Below are 27,076 nucleotides of genomic sequence, written 5' to 3'. Positions count from 1 at the left end.
TCTCTAACATAGAAAGTACCCCTGGGTCAATGTGAGCTTCTGTGCTTTCTGTGTCTCTGCTCTGTCTTCTCTACCATAGAAAGTACTCCTGGGTCAATGTGAGCTTCTGAGCTTTCTGTGTCTCTGCTCTGTCTTCTCTAACATAGAAAGTACTCCTGGGTCAATGTGAGCTTCTGAGCTTTCTGTGTCTCTGCTCTGTCTTCTCTAACATAGAAAGTACTCCTGGGTCAATGTAAGCTTCTGAGCTTTCTGTGTCTCTGCTCTGTCTACTCTAACATAGAAAGTACCCCTGGGTCAATGTGAGCTTCTGTGCTTTCTGTGTCTCTGCTCTGTCTACTCTAACATAGAAAGTACCCCTGGGTCAATGTGAGCTTCTGTGCTTTCTGTGTCTCTGCTCTGTCTACTCTAACATAGAAAGTACTCCTGGGTCAATGTGAGCTTCTGAGCTTTCTGTGTCTCTGCTCTGTCTTCTCTAACATAGAAAGTACTCCTGGGTCAATGTGAGCTTCTGAGCTTTCTGTGTCTCTGCTCTGTCTTCTCTAACATAGAAAGTACTCCTGGGTCAATGTGAGCTTCTGAGCTTTCTGTGTCTCTGCTCTGTCTACTCTAACATAGAAAGTACTCCTGGGTCAATGTGAGCTTCTGTGCTTTCTGTGTCTCTGCTCTGTCTTCTCTGACATAGAAAGTACTCCTGGGTCAATGTGAGCTTCTGTGCTTTCTGTGTCTCTGCTCTGTCTTCTCTACCATAGAAAGTACTCCTGGGTCAATGTGAGCTTCTGAGCTTTCTGTGTCTCTGCTCTGTCTTCTCTAAGCCCCAGTGGGTGGAGGCAGATGAGCGTTCACACTGAGCCTGGTTCTGGTTCTGCTGGAGGTTCTCCTCCCTGTTAAAGGGGAGTTTTCCTCTCCACTGTCGCTTCATGCATGCTCAGTATGAGGGATTGCTGCAAAGCCATCAACAATGCAGACGACTGTCCACTGTGGCTCTACGCTCTTTCAGGAGGAGTGAATGCTGCTTGGAGAGACTTGATGCAACCTGCTGGGTTTCCTTAGAGAGGAAACTTTCTCACCAACCTGGAGGATCTGATGGAAGCTGACTGGAAAGAGACTGGAGATGATGGGATGTTAATTGGTGCCATATAAATAAAACTGAATTGAATTTGTTTTCACTGGATTTGGGCAATTTCTAAATTGAAAACGATGGACAGAGAACTAGAGACAAACTGTCCAGACGAGTTAGAAGAAAGCGGTGGATGGCTGTGACGATGCCACTACGTCTCACACGTAAACAGAAACCTGAGTCAGACTGACAGAACATGCGTGTGTCAGTAATTGCTGCACAAAGTCTGTTTTATTCACTGTTTTCTCAGTGAAAGGCGTCTGAGGATCGTTCCTGTTTTTGTCGGCAGGACGGACACACGGCTCTCCACCTGGCTGTGCGCAGGTGTCAGGTAGAAGTTGTCCGCTGCCTCCTCAGACAACGCTGCCATCTGGACCAACAGGATTGCCATGGCAACACGCCGCTCCACGTCGCCTGCAAGGATGGTAACCTGGCTATCGTCATGGCGATGTGCAACGCCAAGGCGAGCCTCGACCTGCCCAACAAGGTGAGCCTAACGAAGCAGGAGCCTCGTCAGTGATGTGTGAAACCCCCCCCCCCACGCCGTGTCGGGAAATCTAGGATAGATGTTTGGGAAAGGAGAAAATTATCTGCATTTCCAGACTTTATTCCAATCTATTCCCAGTCTCTCAATCTATCCGTTCTTCTTTCCTTCAATCCATCGATTCATCATATTTCCATCTGTTCTCCATCCGTTTCCTTCACTGCATTAGAAGCCTGTCGGGGTGCCAGGTAGGGCTTTCTAACATATCTCAATATCTTTAGGCTAAATACCGACATAACATATTTATCTCAGTTTTCCTTTTCATAAAGTAATTATTAAAAGGCATCTCTGAATCAAACCTTTATCCCAAATGTCTGGCAGGCACATTTTTTAACAAATGGCTATAGATAAATGAGAAACGGCTGAAAAATGACCTATTGGAATAAATAAAAGTATAATTATAACACAACAGAGACCATCTCGATATAAACGATAGTCTCTTAAGAAATGTCAATATTTTAAATATCTTGTTATATTGGCCAGCCTTAGTGCCAGGCTTCACGCGTCCATACACCCCCCACCCATACCCTGCCAGGCTAAGCGTCATGTTTGTTTTAAATATAGTAGATATACAAAATAGTATAAATCTTTTAAAATGGTATATACAAGGGTTGCCAAAAAACAACAACGTCATGACATAATCAAAACATAAAGTATTCAAAGATACAGATTTGAATAATATAAACTGATCCGTTCACATATTCGCACATGTTAGCAAAGCTTTTAAGTCTGCTAACATGTGGAGAACAGCCAGAAGAAAACATGCAACCGTCTTTATAGACGAGATAAACACAGAAGCATTGTTCAGGGAAACTTTCCTAAGCAGATGGATCAGAACGGCGCTACATGCTACATGCTAAGCTAGCATTAGCACACGCTTTGAGCTGCATCACCATCCATCTTCCTTCCTTCCATCCAGATGTTCATCTATCTGTCTGACTGTTTTTCTTCTGTCTGTTCCAGATGTTTGGGAGAAGAACATGTTTTTTTTTTTTTTTTCCAGACCCCTGTTTCCATTCATCATAACATCTATATATATCTCAACAATTCAGTCATCTGTGTTTTTCTGTCTGTCATCTATATATCAATATACATCCATCATAAACTACTTGGTTTATTGTTCTATGAATTTCCTCTAAAGCTACATGTAGCGGGAGGTCCAAAATTAAATCTTATTAAATCATTGATAGATCAGAATCAGACTGTATACAGACAACATGAGTGTCTTCAGTTATTTTTGTGTGGCAGCTTTTATCTCTTGTTCTTTTGTTCAGTTCAGACTTGAACGTAATGCTGCAAAGACGTGCATGGTCCAACTATATTAGCTGTTTTGACTTTTCCATTTGGTTTCACTAAAACTAAGGCGTGTCCACATATTCTGCTCTCTGCAGATGTTTTATCCCGATGCTCAGCCAATGATTATTGCACCTAATTTCAGACAAAAAGCAGATGTTTTATACTCGCAGTTTCAGGATTTTCCACATTTCTTTTGTAAACATCTGCTGCCTCTACTGAAACTAATACTTTTCTGTGAAGCTTATCAAGGATGGCTTCACCATTAAAACTTTATTTTGATGTTCATCATCCGTCCTGTTGGTATGAAAGACATTTTCCTCTGCAGATGAAGTTTCAGGGGGCTTCAGTACTGAGGAGTCGTCTCTGCTTCGTCAGACACGTCTCCCCACACGCTGCTCATTTCACTTTCTATTCTGACACCATCTGTTTTAATGTATTCTGCAGTAGGGTGGCTTTTCCTGATGCTGCTCGCAGTCAGGAACATTTCTGAGCGTAGTTCCCCGAAGTGATGTGTATCTGCCAGATATGTTGTGATTTATGCATTATTTTCCCTTATTTCAGGCTTATCTAAAGCAGCAGATCGCACACTGTGTCACACACTCTGTGCCGGGGTTTGGAACAAAAACAGCGGGAGGGAATGGAAAACGTCCCATCCTCTGTTTACAGAGTCATAGAAAAAGATGGATCCTCTGTTTAAACCACAGATAAAAAGCTGCTTAAAACACGTTTTCTTTTGGATGTAACTGCTATTTCTACCAGAGGCAGGTAACACATTCATGTTTAAGAAGAATTAAACAAAAAGGCTGAGTCGTTAGTTTATGTTTGAGTAAGGTAACACATTCTGTCATTAAGGTAATCATTAAATCACTGGTGCATTCAGGCGGCGCTGCATTTGCTGCTTTCTTCATTATAAACAGTCATAAACGGCTGAGCTGTAAGGAATCTCTCTAAAGCCGGCCATGTAGCACCTTCTCCTGTCTGGAAGTGATTTATTCCTCTCAGCTGCTGAGGAAGGTACCAGCACAGCCAAGAGAAGGAGGGGAGGACATGTGACGTCTCTCTGTAATTACAGATGAAGCAATTACCCTATTCTTTGGACTATAAGGTGCACTTAAAATCCCTAAACCTTCTCCAAAATTGTTGCTGTGCCTCATATCTGATCACCGTTGTGTTTACTGACTGATTTTATGTGGTAGAATGCACTCAAAGATCGGTTAAAATGTGTAAATACGACTTTGGTTAGCAATGAAGCCGCTCCACTTAATGGATATTAGAAGCATTACGGTACACTGTGTCACTACCTGAGGACCCCTGAGCTGTCTACCAGACTGCCTGACTGTAATGTCTAAACTAGAAGTGCATTCATGTAAGGCAGCCTGGAGTACGCGCTAGCAACAATAAACCTAGTAAGTTAATTAAATATAAAAGTTAAGTTTATTTTGGCCTTATGTTAGAAACAGGGCAGTGTAGTCCAGCTACTCTGTCCTCCCACAGAGACGATAGAGAGCTGTGGACGTGGAGGAGTGATATTACACAAGAATATTTAATACGCCTTATAATGTGGTGCGCCTTATGGTCTGAAAACTACAGTACTGGTTTTAATGATTACAGTGATCACTATTTTATTAAACTACTATTGTAACTGTGTTCATCATAAACAGATGACAATAAATGTAAAGGCGGCAGATTTAACCAACAAAGACAAGTGTTTACTTTATCTGTATTTTTGACTTAAACATGTTGTCTAAACTACATCCTGCATTGTGGCTGATTAATGGTAAATAAATTATCTGGATGTTAGATCCGGCCAATCAGAGGCAGCTATCAGTTTAACTCGTTACTGCGGTGTCTGGTGTTCTGGGCTATAAGGGTTAGAAGGGAGATTTAAATTAAATGGTGATCAATTAATTTCTTCGTCTCTTGGGGACACGCTAAGGAGGTAATTATTTTATTTAAATCAAGTTTGTTGAAGAGGAACATCTAAACCATGCAGGACAGTGGGCCCCTGAGGATCAGGGCTGGGGACCTCCAGGACATCATGATGAGTTTTGGTCATAGAAACAGTTAAATAAGCTGCATGGTGAATTTTAGAGTTCCTGTTGGGATTCCTCAGGGTTCAATGTTTTCTGTTTCAAACTGCAATCATAAACAGGCAGGAGGCTGTTGGAGTCTTAGTGCTGCAAGCTTCCTCCTTTGGAGTGAGGTTTGAGAGAGAAAGACTGAAGGAGTGAGAAATGGAGGAAAAGTGAGTCTGACTCCAGGAGTCATAGATGGTCATCCTGCTTGATGCCTGAAGCATCAGACGAGTGTTTGGTGTGTCTAAAGCATTAATACAGAAAGTTAACCAGATATTAGCTTCCATGTAATAACATAATGTACAGGAGTCTGTGCTGATGCACTTTGTGCTTTAATATGTGTATAAATAGGCTGTTTCTAAGATTTTATGATCACTACTTGCAAAAATAAGTGTTTGAATGATGTTTCACAAACAGACATTTTAATATGCAGCAGTAATTGTGCTTTCTGGAAAGATCATCTTCTGCAGCTTTTTGTTAACCTGGTGAACCAGATTGAGGATGTGCTGAACTGTGCTGCTTTATATTTACCGCCCCTTGGTGGCGCTAGGACACCTCTGCGTCCCGTTAGGTTCTTTCACCCCGGAGAAGAATACTTTAGTAGTAAATGGCTCTGGAAAGAGAAACTATACTTTACCATTTTAATGTAAACAGAGGGCTGGTTACCAGAGTCAGCTCAGGCTCTCATCATTCTGACGTGGGGAAAAGGAATGGAAGAGCCTCAGATACGCGTTACATGAGCTTTCTATAGATCTCCTGCAGGAGCACTACCTCCCTCACATGTCTGCAGTAGATACGTCACTGGCTCACTGAAGTGTCACACTCCAGGGTTTGTCCATGTAAACATGCTGCCCTTAGATAACTGAGCCTTTATGCATTCCACATCTGTGACTTTCAGTGTCAGTGAGTTATTCCCCAGTTACTGGTTTCAGATAATATCTAACCTGGTGAAAGAGCTGAGCTCATAGCAAAGCTCTTCCTACCATGATCTATGGTCATGAGGTCTGGATCCTGGATACAAGCAGAAATGAGCTTTCTCTGGAGGCTAGCCATGCTCATTGGAGATCTGGGGAGGAGCTCTGTCATCCAGGGGAGCGCTCCAAGAACAAAGTTAGATGCAGGGCTTCTCTGCATTTAGGAAGCTGGGTTCCTCCTTTTAGAGGTTTTATCACTGGGAGGAGATCCTGAACCCTCTGCAGGGACTTTATCCTGTCTGGCCTGGGAATGCTTTGAGATCCTCCACAATGAGCTGGAGAGGGATGTCTGAGCTTCTCACCTGAACCTGTTGCCTCTACAACCTGAAGGAAAATGTTTCTACATGTTTCTACAAAAGAATCCGACCCTGGTCGGGTTGGTGGAAATATGCACTTTATTGATCTGGGCGTCCTGCCTGTTCAGTGTTCATCAGGGTTTTCCTGAAGCTGAACAAGTCCTGGATGAAGAAGGCTTAGTCCTGATGATCCTCCATGCAGACCTAATTGTTGCAGTTTGGATGGGTTCTGTTTTTAGGATGAGCCAAAGGGCTAATTAAATGTGTGTAGAAGATGACCAGCAGGTCTGGTGTTGTACTTACTGAGGAGGTTCAGGACATGCAGTCTGTGCTGGACCTTCTTCTGTACGCTCTGAGGAACATCTCAGCTCCTGGGAACCTGCACTGATCCACAGCAGAATAATTTGAGCTTAAATCAAAGATGGCATCTCCCTCTGTAATTGAAACACATTGTAAGTTGTAATGGTTTTGTTGGCCTGCAAACTTTAACTTACTGTTGATGTTTGTGTCCAGTTTGGAAGAACTCCTCTCCACCTGGCTGCAGGTAACGGGAGCCTGGAGGTGGTGCGTCACCTCTGCCTGGCCGGCGCCAACATCGATGCCGTCACAAACGTGAGTCAGCGCCTCGCTGTGGTCGCAGAAAGCCAACACACGGTGCTGTGATTTAAAATAATTACAGTTGATGATCAACACAGCTTTATATAGAAATTAAGAAAGAAAGCTCTTTAATTAATGGCTTAATTGTTTGAGGAAAGTAATTGTTTTGTTTTAGCTAGAGCTGCAGAGCTCCTGGAAGAATGCAACCTCAAAACTTAAATTCACAGATCCCTGCAGTGTTTCAATGTCCAGCAGATTTCTGAAGGTTTCCTGACAAAGGATTGTTCCCCTGAATCTTTACAGCTTTACCAGGTTCTGGTCTCCAGCTTTCAGAAGTCAGAGTCCAGATTATCTGGTTTTATCTGAGTTAGATTATAAACTTTAGTTCCCTCCTTGAATATCATCCACATTTTGTTTCCAAGTATTTAGTTTTATGTGATATTGTTGCACTTTTTTTCACTTTCACTTTGCTGACTTTGCTGGTTTATGCGTCTATTTTTATGAACTCAAACTCAAAGATTTATAAATGAGTTGTGTAGCAATTCTCATTTATCTTTAAGAGCTAATATTATTTGCATTCATGCTATTTTCTAGCCTTCCTGCTGTTGGTTTTTGAAATCCTGGCATATCTGCATATTCTTTTCAAATATGATTTCAATGTTGATTTAACATAATGGTTTCATAAGCTTGATTTTCTGGAGGGATTTCTTTGTGTTTTGGACATTTGGATGGGACCTGCAGTCTGGGTGCTGCAAAAAGTTCAGGTCCCATAACAAAAAACCTAAATCCTCCCCAAAAACCCATAAATATATATAAGTTTTCTTTTTTGGGCCCCTGGGTCCTAACTCTTCCCTCCAGCTGCTCCACACAGATAGTTTTCTGTCTTTATCTCCCTGGAGCTTAATATTGTATGACGGCTGATGTGAAATGCATGTTTAATCTAGCAGGGCCGTAGTGAAATGTATAATTTATTGTCCAGATGTCTGCGTTGTCATGAAGCAGCAGAGGAAGGTGGAGATGAAGGCTCTGCATGCTCCAACTCTTAGAAATCTTTTTGTATTCAGACTGAAACCATGTCAGGTTGCTTATATAATTATTCCTCATCCTTTGAAAGTCTGCGCAGCAACAGTTATGTAACGCCATGAGTGATCTGATGTTCATCCGTGGGAGTCAAGCATCAGCAGTAGTAGTTGTGACACCGCGCCATCTGTAGCGCTCACTCTTTGCTTTCTCTTTATTTGCATTTTCAGCTTAAGGCTCACTGTTGTTCTACAGCAATAAAAATGAAAACTAGAAAAAGATTTTTGCTGGTTTTCCATAACCAGCGTTGAAGCGTATTTGCTGCAACGCTCTGAGATTTGAGACTGTTGTAGTTTGGAGCGGCAAACAGAGCCGGGCGGCGACGGATGATCCGTTCATCAAGGAGACGCAAAACTCCATGTGGTTTTTTCTGTGTTTGGGAAGAAAATGTGTGATAACACATTAAACGACGTCTATAGGAGCCGGACCAACAGAACCAGAGTTCAGCCTATAAATATTCAATAATCATCGACATGGAGAAACTCCAAGATACCGGCTTCCTGAGAACGTGACATGAGACTTTAATGTTTTAGAAGAAATCCCCCTGTTTTCACAAATAACTGATTCTGATGTCTTTGTGCCAAAAATCCATTAAAATTCTTTTTTTATTTTATGGACAGAATGAAGCTGTGAAGTCTGTGTTTTTAAAGAATCTCTTAAATGTATAATTATGAAGTAAGTTTTCTGGCATCATCTGTTTTCAGCTGGAAATGACCAAATTCAGTCCAGGTTCTGAAAACTAGTAAGAAAGCCTGTAAGTTCTGCACCGATGAAGCAACTCTGATACTGATGAAGGTCTTTGTAAAAAATTAAATCCCCCCTTAAAGATAGTGGAGATAGTAATTAAATTAACTTTTTTGGATTTTTTTGGCTGAATTTCAGAAGCTCCATCCAGGCTTGATCAGTCCCCCAGACAGCCGGAAACAAAACCTGCAGCAGGCTTACAATAAAAAAAAAAACACATTTTGGCTGAATCTAAATAAATTAGAGCAGATGAAGCACAATGTCCACGACGTCCAGCAGTCTGAAAGAGGTTAAAACTATTTTATAAAGCTTTAGGACAGAAAATCGTTAATGCTATCTGTTGAATACTGAATGGAAAACCTGAAATTATATAATAAGACTAAGCTTGTTAATTTTGTTGTATAAATAACATAAAACGGCAAATAAATCTGTTTAATGAAGAATAAAGCAACCTTAGATGTTTGCAGGATAGGTTCAGTTTATTTTTGTGAATGAAAAACATTTATTGTGTTAATATGTTAAACCTGAGAGATAATTTTCTTTTTTCTCCGTTCTGTCCAGGATGGAAAGACGGCGGAGGATTTAGCTTCAGCTGATCATCATGACGTCATAGTGGATTTATTGGGGAAGCTTAAAAAGGTAAAAGTTCAACTCTACGCTTTAAAAACCAGATTTTTCTCTCTATTTTTAAACGTCTAGAAGCAGTTTGCAGTATAGGACTAAATGCATGAGGATGTGCAGGTGGTGGTGATGCAGTCGGCTTTCACGGTCTCAACACTCAACTATTTTTGCGTGGAGGTGTTGAGATGAAGATAGAAACGTGTTAAATTTTAACAATGTGCCAAAGGAAAGACGCTGATGGCACTTCACTCACACATACGGCCGCAGCGAGCTGCGAGGTTTACGTCCTGATGGAAAGGTTTGTCTCTCCTGCATCATGAGAAATAAATCCCTGTTTTAGTGTGGAAACCAAAAACCTTTTTAATCCAACATATCAAAGAGGTTTGGCTTTAATTTTCAGCCACAGTATGTTTGACACACACACGGGCAAATATTGTCTGCTATTTGGGGGGGGGGGGCTCTTCACATGATTACTACTCCATGTTCAGACAATCATGTGACCCAAAAGGTTAAAGATCTGCAAACACAGGCACAAAATGTATGTATGCAACCTGTCTAGTTTATGGCAGATGCACAATTTAATAAATGGTTTAATAAAGGCAGTTAAGCCATTAAGAGGCATGTGGGCTTCTCCATGTGGCAGGTAGATCACTGATGCAGGTAGATCACTGATGCAGGTAGATCACTGATGCAGGTGGATCACTGATGCAGGTAGATCACTGATGCAGGTAGATCACTGATGCAGGTGGATCACTGATGCAGGTAGATCACTGATCACTGATGCAGGTAGATCACTGATGCAGGTGGATCACTGATGCAGGTAGATCACTGATCACTGATGCAGGTAGATCACTGATGCAGGTAGATCACTGATGCAGGTAGATCACTGATGCTGGTAGATCACTGATGCTGGTAGATCACTGATGCTGGTAGATCACTGATGCAGGTAGATCACTGATGCAGGTGGATCACTGATGCAGGTGGATCACTGATGCAGGTAGATCACTGATGCAGGTAGATCACTGATGCAGGTAGATCACTGATGCAGGTGGATCACTGATGCAGGTAGATCACTGATCACTGATGCAGGTAGATCACTGATGCAGGTGGATCACTGATGCAGGTAGATCACTGATCACTGATGCAGGTAGATCACTGATGCAGGTAGATCACTGATGCTGGTAGATCACTGATGCAGGTAGATCACTGATGCAGGTAGATCACTGATGCAGGTAGATCACTGATGCAGGTGGATCACTGATGCAGGTAGATCACTGATCACTGATGCAGGTAGATCACTGATGCAGGTGGATCACTGATGCAGGTAGATCACTGATGCTGGTAGATCACTGATGCTGGTAGATCACTGATGCTGGTAGATCACTGATGCAGGTAGATCACTGATGCAGGTAGATCACTGATGCAGGTGGATCACTGATGCAGGTAGATCACTGATGCAGGTAGATCACTGATCACTGATGCAGGTAGATCACTGATCACTGATGCAGGTAGATCACCGATGCAGGTAGATCACTGATGCAGGTAGATCACTGATGCAGGTAGATCACTGATGCAGGTGGATCACTGATGCAGGTAGATCACTGATCACTGATGCAGGTAGATCACTGATGCAGGTAGATCACTGATGCTGGTCGATCACTGATGCAGGTGGATCACTGATGCAGGTAGATCACGGATCACTGATGCAGGTGGATCACTGATGCAGGTAGATCACTGATGCAGGTAGATCACTGATGCAGGTGGATCACTGATGCAGGTGGATCACTGATGCAGGTAGATCACTGATGCTGGTCGATCACTGATGCTGGTAGATCACTGATGCTGGTCGATCACTGATGCTGGTGGATCACTGATGCAGGTAGATCACTGATGCAGGTAGATCACTGATGCAGGTAGATCACTGATGCAGGTAGATCACTGATGCAGGTAGATCACTGATGCTGGTAGATCACTGATGCTGGTAGATCACTGATGCAGGTAGATCACTGATCACTGATGCAGGTAGATCACTGATGCAGGTAGATCACTGATGCAGGTAGATCACTGATCACTGATGCAGGTAGATCACTGATGCAGGTAGATCACTGATGCAGGTGGATCACTGATGCAGGTAGATCACTGATGCAGGTAGATCACTGATGCAGGTAGATCACTGATCACTGATGCAGGTAGATCACTGATCACTGATGCAGGTAGATCACCGATGCAGGTAGATCACTGATGCAGGTAGATCACTGATGCAGGTAGATCACTGATGCAGGTAGATCACTGATGCAGGTGGATCACTGATCACTGATGCAGGTAGATCACTGATGCAGGTAGATCACTGATGCAGGTAGATCACTGATGCAGGTAGATCACTGATGCTGGTCGATCACTGATGCAGGTGGATCACGGATCACTGATGCAGGTAGATCACGGATCACTGATGCAGGTGGATCACTGATGCAGGTGGATCACTGATGCAGGTGGATCACTGATGCAGGTGGATCACTGATGCAGGTGGATCACTGATGCAGGTGGATCACTGATGCAGGTAGATCACTGATGCAGGTAGATCACTGATGCAGGTAGATCACTGATCACTGATGCAGGTGGATCACTGATGCAGGTAGATCACTGATGCAGGTAGATCACTGATGCTGGTCGATCACTGATGCTGGTAGATCACTGATGCTGGTCGATCACTGATGCTGGTAGATCACTGATGCTGGTCGATCACTGATGCAGGTGGATCACTGATGCAGGTGGATCACTGATGCAGGTGGATCACTGATGCAGGTAGATCACTGATGCAGGTAGATCACTGATGCTGGTAGATCACTGATGCTGGTCGATCACTGATGCTGGTCGATCACTGATGCTGGTGGATCACTGATGCAGGTAGATCACTGATGCAGGTAGATCACTGATGCAGGTAGATCACTGATGCAGGTAGATCACTGATGCAGGTAGATCACTGATCACTGATGCAGGTGGATCACTGATGCAGGTAGATCACTGATGCTGGTCGATCACTGATGCTGGTCGATCACTGATGCTGGTCGATCACTGATGCTGGTCGATCACTGATGCTGGTCGATCACTGATGCAGGTGGATCACTGATGCAGGTGGATCACTGATGCAGGTAGATCACTGATGCTGGTAGATCACTGATGCTGGTCGATCACTGATGCTGGTGGATCACTGATGCAGGTAGATCACTGATGCAGGTGGATCACTGATGCTGGTGGATCACTGATGCAGGTGGATCACTGATGCAGGTAGATCACTGATGCAGGTAGATCACTGATGCAGGTGGATCACTGATGCAGGGAGATCACTGATGCAGGTAGATCAATTCAATTCAATTTTATTTATATAGCGCCAAATCATGAAACATGTCATCTCAAGGCACTTTACAAAGTCAAGTTCAATCATATTATACAGATTGGGTCAGATTATACAGATTGGTCAAAAATGTCCTATATAAGGAAACCAGTTGATTGCATCAAAGTCCCGACAAGCAGCATTCACTCCTGGGGAACCGTAGAGCTACAGGAAGAGTCATCTGCATTGTACATGGCTTTGCTGCAATCCCTCATACTGAGCAAGCATGAAGCGACAGTGGGAAGAAAAACCACCCATTAACGGGAAGGAAAAACCTCCGGCAGAACCGGGCTCAGTATGAACGGTCATCTGCCTCGACCGACTGGGGGTTACAGAAGACAGAACAGAGACACAACAAGAGAAACAAAAAAGCACAGAAGCTCACATTGATCTAGTAATCTGTTCTACATTAGATGGTAGTAGCGGGTGAGCCGTCTTCTCTGGATGATGTCACAGTTAACAGAATGCCAGACCAGGTGTACCTACTATGAAGAAAAAGAGAGAGAGCAAAAGTTAAAAGCTGAAATTACGACAGTCATTTCAATGTAATACAATGCAAAACTGGAGAACAGTAGAAATCAGTAGAGTGAGAAAATTAGACCCTGATGTCCTCCAGCAGCCTAAGCCTATAGCAGCATAACTATAAAGGTAGCTCAGGGTATGAGCCACTCTAACTATAAGCTTTGTCAAAAAGGAAAGTTTTAAGATTAGTCTTAAAAGTAGACGGGGTGTCTGCCTCACGGACTAAAACTGGGAGTTGGTTCCACAGGAGAGGAGCCTGATAGCTAAAGGATCTGCCTCCCATTCTACTTTTAGAGACTCTAGGAACCACCAGCAGACCTGCAGTCTGAGAGCGAAGTGCTCTGTTAGGAACATACGGGGTAATCAGAGCTCTGATATATGATGGAGTTTGATTATTAAGGGCTTTATACGTTAGAAGGAGAATTTTAAATTCTATTCTTGATTTAACAGGAAGCCAATGAAGGGAAGCTAAAATTGGAGAAATATGATCCCTCTTGTTGATTTTCATCAGAACTTTTGCTGCAGCATTTTGGATCAGCTGAAGGCTTTGAACTGCATTTTGTGGACTTCCTGATAGTAAAGAATTACAATAGTCCAGCCTTGAAGTAACAAATGCATGGACCAGTTTTTCAGCATCACTCCTGGACAGAATGTTTCTAATTTTGGCGATATTCCGGAGGTGAAAAAAGGAAACTCTGAAAACCTGTTTAATATGGGATGTAAATGACATGTCTTGGTCAAAAATAACACCAAGATTTTTAACTTTATTACCAGAGGCCAAGTTAATGCCACCCAGATTAAGTGATTTATTAAGAACTTTATTTTTTGAAGACTCTGGCCCAAAGATTACAACTTCTGTCTTGTCAGAATTTAGATGCAGGAAATTTAAAGTCATCCAGCTTTTGATGTCATCAAGACATGACTGCAGTCGAAGTAACTGATTGGATTCATCAGGATTTATGGATAAATATAGCTGAGTGTCATCAGCATAACAGTGGAAATTAATCCCATGCTGTCTGATAATATTGCCTATCGGAAGCATATATATAGTAAATAGAATTGGTCCAAGGACTGAACCCTGTGGTACTCCACAGGTGACCCTAGAGTTTGAGGAAGATTTATTATTAACATGAACAAACTGGAATCTGTCCGACAGATAAGATTTAAACCAGCCTAATGCTTTTCCCTTAATCCCTACAGTATGCTCAAGTCTTTGTAGGAGAATATTGTGATCAACTGTATCAAATGCAGCACTGAGATCTAACAGGACAAGTATAGACACAAGTCCATTATCTGAGGCCATGAGAATATCATTAGTGACCTTCACCAGAGCTGCTTCAGTGCTATGATGAGCTCTGAAGCCTGACTGAAACTCCTCAAGTAGGTCATTACTTTGTAAATGTTCACAAAGTTGATTAGCAACTACTTTCTCAAGAATTTTAGATAAGAAAAGAAGATTAGATATAGGTCTGTAATTTACTAACTCATCTTGATCAAGAGATGGTTTCTTAAGTAAAGGTTTAATAACAGCTACTTTAAAAACCTGTGGTACATATCCATTTACTAAGGATAGATTAATCATGTCTAAAATAGTGCCACTGATCAAAGGGAATATGTCCTTAAACAACTTGGTTGGGATTGGGTCTAACATACAGGTAGAAGGTTTAGATGAAGCTAAAATTTTAGATAGCTCAGAAAGCTCTACTGCTTTTAAACAGTTCAGACACTGCGCAGGTTCTAAGGATTCCTCCAATGCTGCCTCACTTACTGAGGACGATGTAATCATGATCACTGATGCAGGTGGATCACTTTTCTCTCTGCCGCGTCTCAAACATGCTCCTCTGACAGGAATGGCTCCGACTACGACCAGTAAATTCATCACTGTCAGGAATTACAGGTCTACAGTTTTCTGTTCTCTATGAATCCATTAATCCAAATGATTGGCTTTCCCTGGGCTTTTTCTTTTAAATGTTGCCTTTTATTTTCTATTTTTTACAGGTTAAACATGTGTTTAAAGCCTGACTGCTGTAAATAATCTACCATAAGTTCATAGTTAATTTGAACCTTATTAGACTTTTTAACTTTGTCTGAACCTCCTCAGCGCTGGAGAAATCTGAACTATGAGGATAAACGTGCAGGCGACCCGGTCTAAAGCAGAACGGTACCGACTCGTGTCTCCAGCTAACCTGCTGAGATTCAGAGCAGAGCGTGAAAACATGGAAGCAGCAACTGTGAAAACAGTCATCCTCTGCATATGCTGAGCTAAATTAAGACCCTCTAACACATGCAAACCAGATTTGATAGAAAAGACTGACTTATCGAGGCTTAGACACAAAATAACAACCCGTGTTGCTTTAAGAGAACGGCGCCCGTTGGGTTCAGCGTGAATTTACTTGCAGCAGATGCACGATGTTCTCTGTGAGCCACAATCACTGGAATTAAAATCTGCATGCAGTGAAAGCAGAAGCATAACCCAGGTGGGAGTGTGGAGTGTTTTCACATCCCACACAAGCACTCAGAGCGGTGGAGGCCACTTATGATGCGTGACTCATCTGCTGGATGGTTACAAGTCTCACTGTTAACAAATGTTTAACTGGCAGCATTACAGAGGCAGGAAGCACAGCATACATTATGCCTGGGCCTGTTTTTAGTTATTTACGTCTAGCTGTTCACTCATAGAATCATATTTAAAGTGTTTATTTGTGGTACTATAGCTGTGGCTTAAAACTACTGTATTTTTCAGACTATAAATTGCTTTTTTTTTTTTTTTTTTCTCAAAATCCAACACTAAAAACTGACATTTATTCTGGTAAAGCAACTTATTCAATTACATGATTGCATCCACAACAGGCTGAATAACATGGAACATACGTTGGAGGTCAAATGAGGTAAATTAGCACAACAAGCCGGCAGCGCATTTCAGCGTAAAGTGGTCAGATTTATGCTGAAATTAGACTGTTAGCTTTATAAATTAGACAACATAAGCTGACGCTAGCTGTTAGCTTCACAGGCAGCGCAATGACAGGGTTCTGTCTCTAGTGTTGCCAGATATTGTGAGATAAACAAGCAACTAGCTATATAAAAACAAGCCCAAAGTCGCTTATAATAAGCGGACTTGGCCACAGTGGTTATGTTCAGTCTTTGTCTAGAAGTTAATATTTCAGTTAATTTTTAAGAGGTACAGAGGTAGCATATAGTTTGCACAAGCCTAGGGCGCCCTCTTGTGGCTATAGACGGTAATGTTTACTCCTTGGTGTTTGTTGGTCAGTATGAATTAACATTTAGGGTTATATTTCATACGTAAGTCACACCTGACTATAACGTGCAAGATTAGCCAAACTATGAAAAAAGTGACTTAGAGACCGAAAAATACAATAATGCAAATCCAAATTCCAGCATTTCTTAAAATTAGAATATTTCATAAAGCCTATTGGAGAATATATTGTGTGTGCTGTAATGACAAATACCACTGGCTTGACATTTGTCCACAGAAGGTGTTTGCTAGGCTGTTCAGAGTGCTGTGTCCAAGCATGTTAATGGAAAGTTTGGTGGAAGAAAAAAGTGTGGTTAAAAAAATAGGTTTAAACAGTAGACAAATGTCAGTAATTGTTTCTCCTCATGGCCTCCGCTTCATGTCGCTTCCTTGTTGAAAGCAGGACAACCACAAACTGAGCTACATCCAGCAGCTGCGTCCCACTCAGACCATCCAACCCCGGATCAAGCTCAAGCTCTTTGGACACTCTGGAGCCGGAAAGAGCGCCCTGCTGGAGTCTCTGAAATGTGGCATCCTGCGCAGCTTCTTCAGGAGGAGGAGGACGACACGCATGACCAACGCGGCGCGGCACCCCAACTCCCCCATCAACTCCAAGCCTGCAGGTAACGGACCGCCGTCCAGGAATCAGCCCCAGGTTTTATGGGCTGACCTGTGATAAAACAGGATCCCTGTGAAACCACCGGGCAGCTAATCAGAAGAATGTCAACACTGTTCACGTGATGAAAATACTGCAAAAAAAAAAAACAAAATCATTGCAACTAAACCAGGAAATTACTGGATTTATTCATTCTGTCTGCAGAAAACCGTACAATAAGAGTTGATTCGGCTTTATTGGAGGTGACTACTGGTTCAGAGTTAAAGTGGGGAGGTAGAAAAGGAGAGAAACAGATGAGACAAAATGCTAAAAGGTAGAAAAGGTGAAAGAGGAGAGGAAAGAGCGATAGAACATCCTCAGATTCTGCTTCTCCTCCTGCAGAGACAGACGCTCTACGCTGTCTTTAACCTGACAGACGCGCCGTTAACGCCGACTTAAACCTGAGCTGCAACCAGGAAGACGTGATTTCTGAGGTCTAGATCTCATTTGCAAAGGGAGAATCATCAGATCACTCTAAGGAGTTAAATACCTCAAACACATTTTAAAGGGTAATTAGATTGCAATAATCATAAAATGTAAAAATAGTATTTTCACAGCTGAAAGGTGTTGAGGTACAACAGTAATGATCGTTTTTTAATTTTAAATCTGCAGCCATGTCTTAAAATCAACTCATATTTTTGTACATTCTGCAATAATGACAATTTAGCATGATATTTGGAGTCTGTCTGCCTTTTGAATGCGAAATACACACTTTCTCTTTCAAGGTTTTCTTTATACTTTCATTGTTTCGACGTCTTCACTTTGGATCTACGGTGAATAAAGTAATAAAAAGCCATTAAATGATAAAGGTGTCAAAACATTTGACCCGTAATGTACATCCCTGACATTAACCCACTTATTGATATGTAATAAATGACATATAGTGTTGCTTTTACAAACCCAGCTCTCTCCATTTTAACTCGAGGGTCAGACTAAATTCAGCTCCATTTTCCAAGGAGTCGTCTTCTGTGGTGCAGAAATTAGCGTTGCTGGTTATCATGGTTGCTGTTCCTAGTTCCTCTCTGCTCTAACTGAATAAATAACAAAGCTAGCCTGTTTGCAGCTAATCAGATATAAATCTGTCTGCTGCACGGCTTCTTGCATGTTCCATGTCCAGGAAAACAAAGTGTAGGCGTGGTCCTGCAGCAACATGTGAGGGTCATTTATTAGTCTGCAAGGTGGATTTATTTGCAGTAAAACATCGCCCCCTGGTGTTAAAAAGTATGTAGTTAGTAGGTGAAAACCCAAACTTTACACATTAGGTAATGCTGAGTAAATATTTTATTTTTTTGTTCTTTTAGCAATAAGATTTCACAAATATTACATTAGACGTCCCCTTTCCCCTTAAATTACAATAAAGAAATGAACACTTTGAAACACATCAGATGTCAACTGGAAGAAAACAATCCTCCCAGATATCAGATATTAATGTGGAATACGTAACGTCTGTAACAAAAGGTGAGCAGTGTTTTAAAGACATGAGCATGTCTTTGTTTTCTGATCAACTAAAGGGATAAAAAAAAACATCTAATCACTAAATATTAAGAAAACTTTATAGAATCATCCTTAAATCTTGTCTTTTTATTACAAGTACTTGCATAAGTGCAGTTCTTCAAATGAGTTTGCAATTAAGAGTTAACGAGCTGCTGGGGCTGGATTAACGAGGAGGAGCAGGAGTCCAACCAGAGACCTGCTGATGAAAACAATGGAGCTGATCATGAAACTCCTTCAGGAAGGAAAATCCACCTGATGTCGCTGAAGATGTCTAGACTGTGAGCAGGAAGAGCGCATAACTGTAAGAGATGACCTGAAGGTTTCTGGTTACATCCAGAAAAGGCCAACTAGAAGCAGAATTGAGCCCTAAACAGAACAAAACACGGTTCTTTATGCGTCTGTTCACCAAGAATTTCTCCTTATTTAACAACGAGAGGCCAGCAGAGGGACTTGGCCTGGAAACACGACCAGGATCTCCCTCCAACGGGACGTTTCTGCTGCCTGATGATCTGCTGAGGAGCGCTGATTCTGTAAAGCTGGGCTGATTGAGCCGCGCTCTGTCCTGATCTACCTCTGTCTGTCTGTCTGTCTGTCTGTCTGTCTGTCCTGATCTACGTCTCTGTCTGTCTGTCTGTCTGTCCTGATCTACCTCTGTCTGTCTGTCTGTCTGTCTGTCTGTCCTGATCTACGTCTCTGTCTGTCTGTCTGTCTGTCTGTCTGTCCTGATCTACGTCTCTGTCTGTCTGTCTGTCTGTCTGTCCTGATCTACGTCTCTGTCTCTGCGTGCTTCCAGTCTCTGTGAGCATCTCCAACCTGTATCCCGGCTGTGAGAACGTGAGCGTCCGCAGTCGCAGCATGATGTTTGAGCCCAGTCTGACCAAAGGCGTCCTGGAGGTCTTCTCCCCCGTCCACAACGGCCTGTCCAGCGCAGACGAGCAGGCCACCAAGGCCATCGACATCCAGCACGCCAGCATCCACGGTGAGACCTGCTAAACTCAATGTCCCCCAGAGAAAACACGCTTTACTGCACATTTATCTCAGAATCTAGAACATATGTCTATGTATAGATGGATTTAAGGTATAAAACCATCTTTCTCTGTGCCCTCTCTGAAGGTGTGGGGGAGTTCAGCGTATGGGAGTTCTCAGGAAACCCCGTGTACCACTGCACCTATGACTACTTTGCAGCCAACGACGTGACGGCCATCCACCTGGTGCTGTTCAGCCTGGAGGAGCCGTACGAGACGCAGCTGGGCCACATCACCTACTGGCTCAACCTGCTCAAGGCCCTCACCCCTCCCCAGGACCACATCGGTGAGGGGGGGCAGCCTCAGGCTCTGCTGACAGCCCTACACGTCACAATTAGGCAAATTAATAGTTTTTATACTAACGTATTTACAGCGCTTCTCGTTAGAATCGCAGCTTTCTTTTTGTACACAACTGATCATTTCCAGACATTTTCCACCTTTTAATGTGACGCTTAACATTTAATATTCAACTGGGAGAAACGATCAAATCCACCATAACGCTGGTACACCTTTGAACGAACACTTTTAATTTCAGCAGTTATTTTCCTTGAAGTCACTCCAGCCATCATTTGTAGTAAATCTAATAAACTAAACATAAAGTTTGCTTCAATGCAGCTTCTGCCTTTAATGAGGGTTTCCAGACAGGCTGCAAAGAAAATGATCAGAATTAGCTTTAAATGTCTAGTTGGTTCATAGGAAAAGACCTTTAGTACAACCATACAGGAAAGGAGAAATAAGTTGTAAATATGCGTACATGTGTTTCTACAAAGGAGGAAGACGTTGTTAGATTAGTGAAATATTATCTCTCCCTGTTCAGCGTTAATCTGAGACACGATCTGCAGGAGGAAACTCTCCTCAGCGGCTGGTTTTAGTAAATAGTTCAGTTTCATTAACATCCTGAAGGGAAATTTGATTTACAGCAGGCATCATAGACCCAATTAATCCTGTCTGTATGCAGAAATAATCCCACAGTTGACAGATGTCCAATGGTGTAATGAAGACTGTTGCCAAGTATTGGATAATATACGGAAAGACCGATTAAAACCAGAATAATTTCTAAAAATGATGGAAACCTCTGCAGCATTTTCTAAGCATCCAGGTTCTGCATGTGATGACTGGACAGACAGGTAGATGTTATTATTGCTTAGAAAGCAGTTAAAGGTTAAAGTCTCCTAACAGTGGGAGGAGGTGTTGCCGTATCTAAACGGTGAAAGAGACTCAGACCTGCTCTGAGCGCCGTTACTCAGTGAAACACGGCGGTGGCAGCATCATGCTGCGGGGGTGGAGGACAGGAGGCTTCGTCACAATCTGGTTAATTGGAGAATGATTCAGGCTGATAAATAATATCTGATCAGTTAACAGACTCCTGCCAATAAAGGCTGGATCAGAAAATGCTTCAACAGGTTAGTTCATTTTTACTCAGTTTAGTTTTCCGGTTGAATCGTACAGGATTCTGTCACATTAAAGGGGATAAAAGCTTTTGGAGTAGTTTATCATCTCAGATGTTCAAGTCTTTAAAACCTGGATTTTTAACTGTGGTAAAAACAAGATAAGTTTATTTATGTAGCGCTTTTCCATAGCGAGACGATTGAAAGTGCTGAACATAAAAAACATTAGAGGTAAATTTTACACAGAACATTAACAAAGTAAGAAGTAAATCCTTGACTTTGACTCCTTTAGTTTCACTGTAACCAGCTTTACCAACATTAAAAGGTTAATTGTTTCTATTCATACATTAACAGAACATACATAAAGCATAAAATCACAGGACTTAGTTTCTTTCTTATTATGAATAGAAACAATTAAGTAAATCCTTGGAGGTTTCTGATCTAAAGTAGTAGAGCTACAATTAACTGGATGAACCAGACGCATTTAAAGCAAACATGGAAGAAATGCAGATTGTTAAAATGAAAATCTGGAGTAAACATTATCAGACGTGTCTGTAAAGCTGCTGATGTTGGCGGCGCCGCCTCGGTTTGTCGTGGCAGTGTTCGGCGGGCGGATCCAGCATCCTCTGGCGGTGGTCCTGGTGGCGACGCACGCCGACCTGGCCGACATCAGCAGAGCGTTCTCTGGAGAGTTCAGCTACGACAAAGAGAGAGCGCTGCTGAAAGAAGTCAAAAACAGGTGGGAATCAAACCGCAGCGCAAAGATGGGGGGGGGGGATACGTGCAAAATAAGTTTCTAATTGGTCCACGCTGCGTGATTGTGATCCTTTTCCCCGCCTCAGGTTTGGGAACGATGTGCAGATCAGCGATAAACTGTTTGTGGTGGACGCTGGAGCTTCAAACTCCAAAGACCTGAAGCTGCTGAGGAGTCACCTGCAGGAGCTACGCACCAGCATCATCTCTGTGAGCTCCTGCACTTTCTTTATTATTATTATTATTTCTTTATTCCCAACCCTTTATTTCAGTTCAAAGCAATCCAGCCCATCCAGACCGAGCAATGAAGAGAATGAAGTTCTTTATTCCACATTCAAACCATCTTTTATTTTTGTTACACTTGGGCTCCTCCCCTCGTTTCCAGCTTGTTTCTGTCTTTGTATTTTGAGCCGTGATCCTCCAGCAGACGATCACATGCCCTCACCTTCTGCTGTCCCCGTGTTGCAGAGCTGCAGTCCCATGACGCAGCTTTCAGAGCGTCTGCTGGCCGCCCTGCCGGCCTGGAGGAAGCTGAGCGGACCCAACCAGCTGACGTCGTGGCAGCAGTTTGTCAGCGACGTCCAGGAGCAGATCAACCCGCTGGTCAGCCAGGAGCACCTGAGAACTCTGGCCATGCAGCTGCACAGCATGGGCGAGGTGAGACCGGCTGTCAGTACCGCAGACGTCCACCAGGGCGCGCTGCTGATTCACCAGTGAAATGACCCAATCTCTGCTGGTTTATCCCAGAATGACTCAAAGCAAATAAAACAGGTTTCAAGCAGCTGCTGCAGCTCTGTTACAAAGACATTTCCAGTCTGCGTACGCTCATCCTGCCATGAATGCATAAATACAGATGTCTAGTGCTGTAGTGTCGCATTAACCTCTTTTTTTAGTTAACCTTTATTTAACCAGGAAAAAATCCCATTGAGATTAAAATGCTCCTGAGTACAGGTCCCAGTGATGTCACGGCTCTACAGTTTGTTCATCTTCATCACTGAGCCTCATCACTGATCTTCATCACTGAGTCCAACATTTAAAGACATGAAGCATTCCTATAAAAAATGTCCCCATAATCTAAGATTGATAAAAACATTTTGTTTTCTAGGATTATGAAACAAACGATTTCAGGGAATATTTAAATCAAGAGTTATTTGCTCAACTTTAGGGTCATAGTGAAAACACCGGGTCAAAAGTATTCATACACTCAGATCTGCACATAAACCCTAACTAGCCACTAGCCTTTATCTAACTGTCCCTAACGCTTCTTGTAGCTGTTAACAAGCTTCTGCTTATTTTAAATGTTAAAATGTTTGCGAAGGCAAAGTAGAACCTTAAAGTCAAACTCCATGTTTCATTCTAATGTCTGACGGCTTTTCCTGACAGACATGGTAGGAACTTGGAGACCGAGTGGTTTCCTGGTACAAACATCAGGTTAACATCAGGCTGTATTTTAAAACCAGTCCTGATGTGATCTGTGGACGTTTTTATTATTATTATTATTATTATTATTATTATTATGTCGACTGTGTCAACCGTCTAGCTGTTGATTTCAGAGTAGGGGCAGAGTTTGGTCAATAATCTTTGTTTTTCTATCTTTCAACGGCAAAGACTCGCCTCAGTGATAACTGGGGTTGGTCTTACAAATCCTAATTTCTTTGCAGCACATTTCAGTGTAATGGACCTGAAAGTTACGCTGAAATTAAGACCGTCACGCTCATAAAGATGAGTGTAACGCTCAGTACGATACAGATGTTTGAGAGCAACATAGAAAAGTCAGTAAAGCTCTTGAACTGCATCAGTGCAGCTTTAAACCCCCTAAACCACATTAGCCAGCGCTAACATTAATTAGCTTAACGAGCAGCCACCTTTAGCTGCACTACTAACCCTCTGCTTTGGGAAATGAACGACGCACCAACACACGCACTCCGATGGTTTGTGTCAGATGGTTGAAATTCTGGATACTCCACCAGGAAATGTATCCCAAATATACATTAAAACTGGATTTAAAAAAAATAGAAAATTGAAAATGCTGGTTGACTATCCAGAGAGAATGATGCCATAAAGCTAAACATTATGTACATATACCAGCCTGTATGTACACTTTTGACCCCTGTTCACCATGAAGATTGATTCTCTTATAAATTCACTGAAGTTAATTAAGAATGTTTCCCTCTGACGTTCCCCAACCCCCCCCCCCCCCCCCAACACGCAGATCAACATCATGCAGAGTGAGACGGTGCAGGACGTGGTGGTGCTGGAGCCTCGCTGGCTCTGCACCAACATCCTGGGCAAGCTGCTCTCTGCAGAGACGCCTAAGGCCATCCACCACTACAGGGGGCGCTACAGGCTGGAGGAGGTGCAGGCTCTGGCCCCCGACAGCGACGTGGAGGAGCTGCTGCAGATCCTGGACGCCATGGACGTGTGCGCCCGCGACATCACCAACCCGTCCATGGTGGACGTCCCCGCCCTGATCAAGACCAACGGCCTGCACCGCTCCTGGACCGAGGAGGAGGACGAGGACGCGCTGATCTACGGCGGCGTCCGGCTCGTCCCCGCCGAGCACCTCACGCCGTTCCCCTGCGGCATGTTCCACAAGCTGCAGGTCAACCTGTGTCGCTGGAGTCACCAGCAGAAGCCCGAGGACGACGGCGACGGAGGAGACGACTCTGACGGAGACGTCCACCTGTGGACCAACGGAGCCAAAGTCCACCGAGCGGGGGCGGAGGCCATGGTGCTGCTGGTCAACCACGGGCAGGGCGTGGAGATCCGTGTGCGCGGACAGGAGGCGCAGCGGGCCAGGTGCTACGCCCTGCTGGACGCGGTGGGCGGCCTGACAGAGAACCTGCTGGCCTCCACGCTGCCCGGCCTGCTCACCGCCAAGTACTACCTGAGCCCCCAGCAGCTGCGCCAGCACCACGCCCCCATCATGGTGTACCAGCCCAAAGACTTCTGCCGCGCCCAGATCCAGCGGGAGACCTCGCTCACCAACACCATGGCCGGCTACCGCGAGAGCTTCAGCAGCGTCCTGGCCTTCGGCTGCGCCGAGGTCTACCAGCGCGGCACGCTGGGGACGGACGTCCACATATCCGACGTGCCGCCGCTGGCCCGCAGGAAGCTGTGCCGCATGCTGGACCCCCCCGACGCCCTGGGCAAGGACTGGTGCCTGCTGGCCATGAACCTGGGCCTCACCGACCTGGTGGCCAAGCACAGCAACGGCACACCAAACGGCCAGCAGGGGGAGCTGCAGCCCAGCCCCACCGCGGCGCTGCTCCAGGAGTGGAGCGGCAGAGCCAGCAGCACCGTCGGCGTCCTCATGACCAAACTCAGGGAGCTGGGACGCAGAGACGCGGCCGACTTCCTCCTGAGGGCCTCCCCCGTTTTTAGGGTCAACATGGAGGCTTTGAGCGGGGCCCCCAACGGGTACCCCCCCACCTGCAACGGCGGCACATCCTACAACTCCATCAGCTCCGTCATTTCCCGCTGACGCTCCGGCCGGACGTTATTCCCGCCGTCACGGTTTCAGCTCGCCACGCCGGACAGAGAGGAATCCGTGTTTTTACGTCTCGCCGTTTGATGATGATCTCCTGCTCTGCTGCTCATCAAGTCTAAATAGGAACAAACGCAGAAGTTGATCAAAGATGGCCGCCGGATGTTCTTGGACCTCTTTCATATCCGCCCGCCGTTCTGAGAACTCTGTCAGTGTTTCTGTAGGAGGCTGCCATCTCTTAATATTATCGCCCTCTTTCAGTTTATTTTTGTCTGCTTGTTGATCTTTGTGTTTAATTAATAAATTAAGAGCATTTTTAGCGTGCCTTCAGGGCCTTCTACCTCCCAAAAAAAGCACAAACTGTCTTGTTACAACGGTCGTTCTTTCCAAACATCTGAAGAACTGTGCCTTGTTGCTACAAAGATACTTAAAACGAAAATCAAACCAAGTCAGCAATTTAAAGGTCGTCTGTTTATATTTAAGACGGGAATCCCAGCTTATAATTAAAGGTCTTCAAACCTAAAACTTGTTTTGGAAGAAAATGATTCGGGATTCAGTTCTGCTGTGATGTTTTTAACGGGAGACGTCTCAATCAGAGTCTACAGTAAAGACACTTTTACTGTTTTATTTTCTGCCTTGGTGTTTCAGCAACTCTCCTAACTTATTAAACTATTTAGTCCCAGCGGTTTCTGGAGCTCAGCCCTAAGCGCCGCTCCACCGCAGGTTAACAAAGCTGTTTATATTCTAACGTATTACCAGCTTTAACACTTATTTCTTCGTTTATATAAAAAAAAGTCACGTCTTGCTGCTGAAAATGCTTTAATTGGAAGCCGTTAGCTAAAGCGCTAGGCTAACGCTAAAATGTATTTCTGTTTTGAAATGACTAATTGATGTTTTTTATTTTTTCTGGTTGATCGTCTGCGCTCTCCCAAGATAAACTGGCTGAGCCTGAGCAGAGCGCTACGCAGGGCGAATGACGCGGCCCACAGTGTCCCGTTGACTAATAAATGAACCCCACCCAGAGTCACGACATCAGCAAGTAATACACCTGGAGTACACCTGGAGTACACCTGGAGTACACCTGTAGTACACCTGTAATACACCTGGAGTACACCTGGAGTACACCTGGAGTACACCTGCAGTACACCTATAAGACACCTGTAGTACACCTGGAGTACACCTGGAGTACACCTGTAGTACACCTGTAGTACAGTTTTGTCTGAATTAGGCCTCACATCTTTGCTTGGGCTGCAGTTGCCATGAAATCTCTCATTTTGGTGTTTTAACCCGAGCAAACAATGTTACAGTTCAAATAATGTATAGGTATAGTGTAGAGCAATGGAAAATTGCTCTGTACATGTTTTGTGACCATTTAAAAAAAAAAAGAGAAAATCTCTCAATTGTCCAAGTTTTAAATGTTTCTCTCAACATTTTCTTCTGTTACTGTTGGATCGTTTTGAAGCTGCTTTATTGCTAAATATTGCTCATTCTGTTACAGCCTGTGTGTTTATTAGTTTTTAATTTGTTTCCTGATGGGATTCAGTCTTCAAACTGCTCTTTCCTAAACAACACAATATATTTATAGGTGTGTGCGTGTAAAAATATGAAACTCTTCAGCTATAGATATTTTAACCAACCACAGATCATTTTCATTATTTCTTCACCATTATGTTACCAAGCCATCCCAGAAAAAGGAACAAACCAAAGATTCTGGTGTTTTCTGGTGTTTTTGTAGTTATTGGAGTTCGTCCTGCAGGCTTAGAA

The 27,076-nt window shown here is 43.5% G+C and overlaps 1 protein-coding gene across 2 annotated transcripts in view; it reads left to right on the top strand.

Moving 5' to 3' along the window:
- Positions 1–25,837, top strand: part of dapk1 (death-associated protein kinase 1) — a 96,036-nt gene extending 70,199 nt beyond the window's left edge. Inside the window, exons 17-26 of one of the 2 annotated variants that reach the window (XM_021307190.2) lie at positions 1,407–1,604; positions 6,816–6,914; positions 9,285–9,362; positions 16,914–17,133; positions 19,453–19,638; positions 19,773–19,970; positions 21,673–21,811; positions 21,915–22,035; positions 22,294–22,482; positions 24,038–25,837. In XM_021307190.2, coding sequence (XP_021162865.2) covers positions 1,407–1,604; positions 6,816–6,914; positions 9,285–9,362; positions 16,914–17,133; positions 19,453–19,638; positions 19,773–19,970; positions 21,673–21,811; positions 21,915–22,035; positions 22,294–22,482; positions 24,038–25,309 — 2,700 coding nt within the window. In that variant the 3' untranslated portion in view covers positions 25,310–25,837. Of the gene's footprint in view, positions 1–1,406; positions 1,605–6,815; positions 6,915–9,284; positions 9,363–16,910; positions 17,134–19,452; positions 19,639–19,772; positions 19,971–21,672; positions 21,812–21,914; positions 22,036–22,293; positions 22,483–24,037 lie in introns of both variants that reach the window. The other variant, XM_021307189.2, reaches the window with a different exon arrangement.
- The last annotated feature ends 1,239 nt before the right edge of the window (positions 25,838–27,076 follow it).

This window comes from Fundulus heteroclitus, chromosome 12 (assembly GCF_011125445.2).
Source record: "Fundulus heteroclitus isolate FHET01 chromosome 12, MU-UCD_Fhet_4.1, whole genome shotgun sequence".
Lineage (NCBI taxonomy): Eukaryota > Metazoa > Chordata > Actinopteri > Cyprinodontiformes > Fundulidae > Fundulus > Fundulus heteroclitus.
This window is presented reverse-complemented; position numbering and strand designations above follow the sequence as displayed.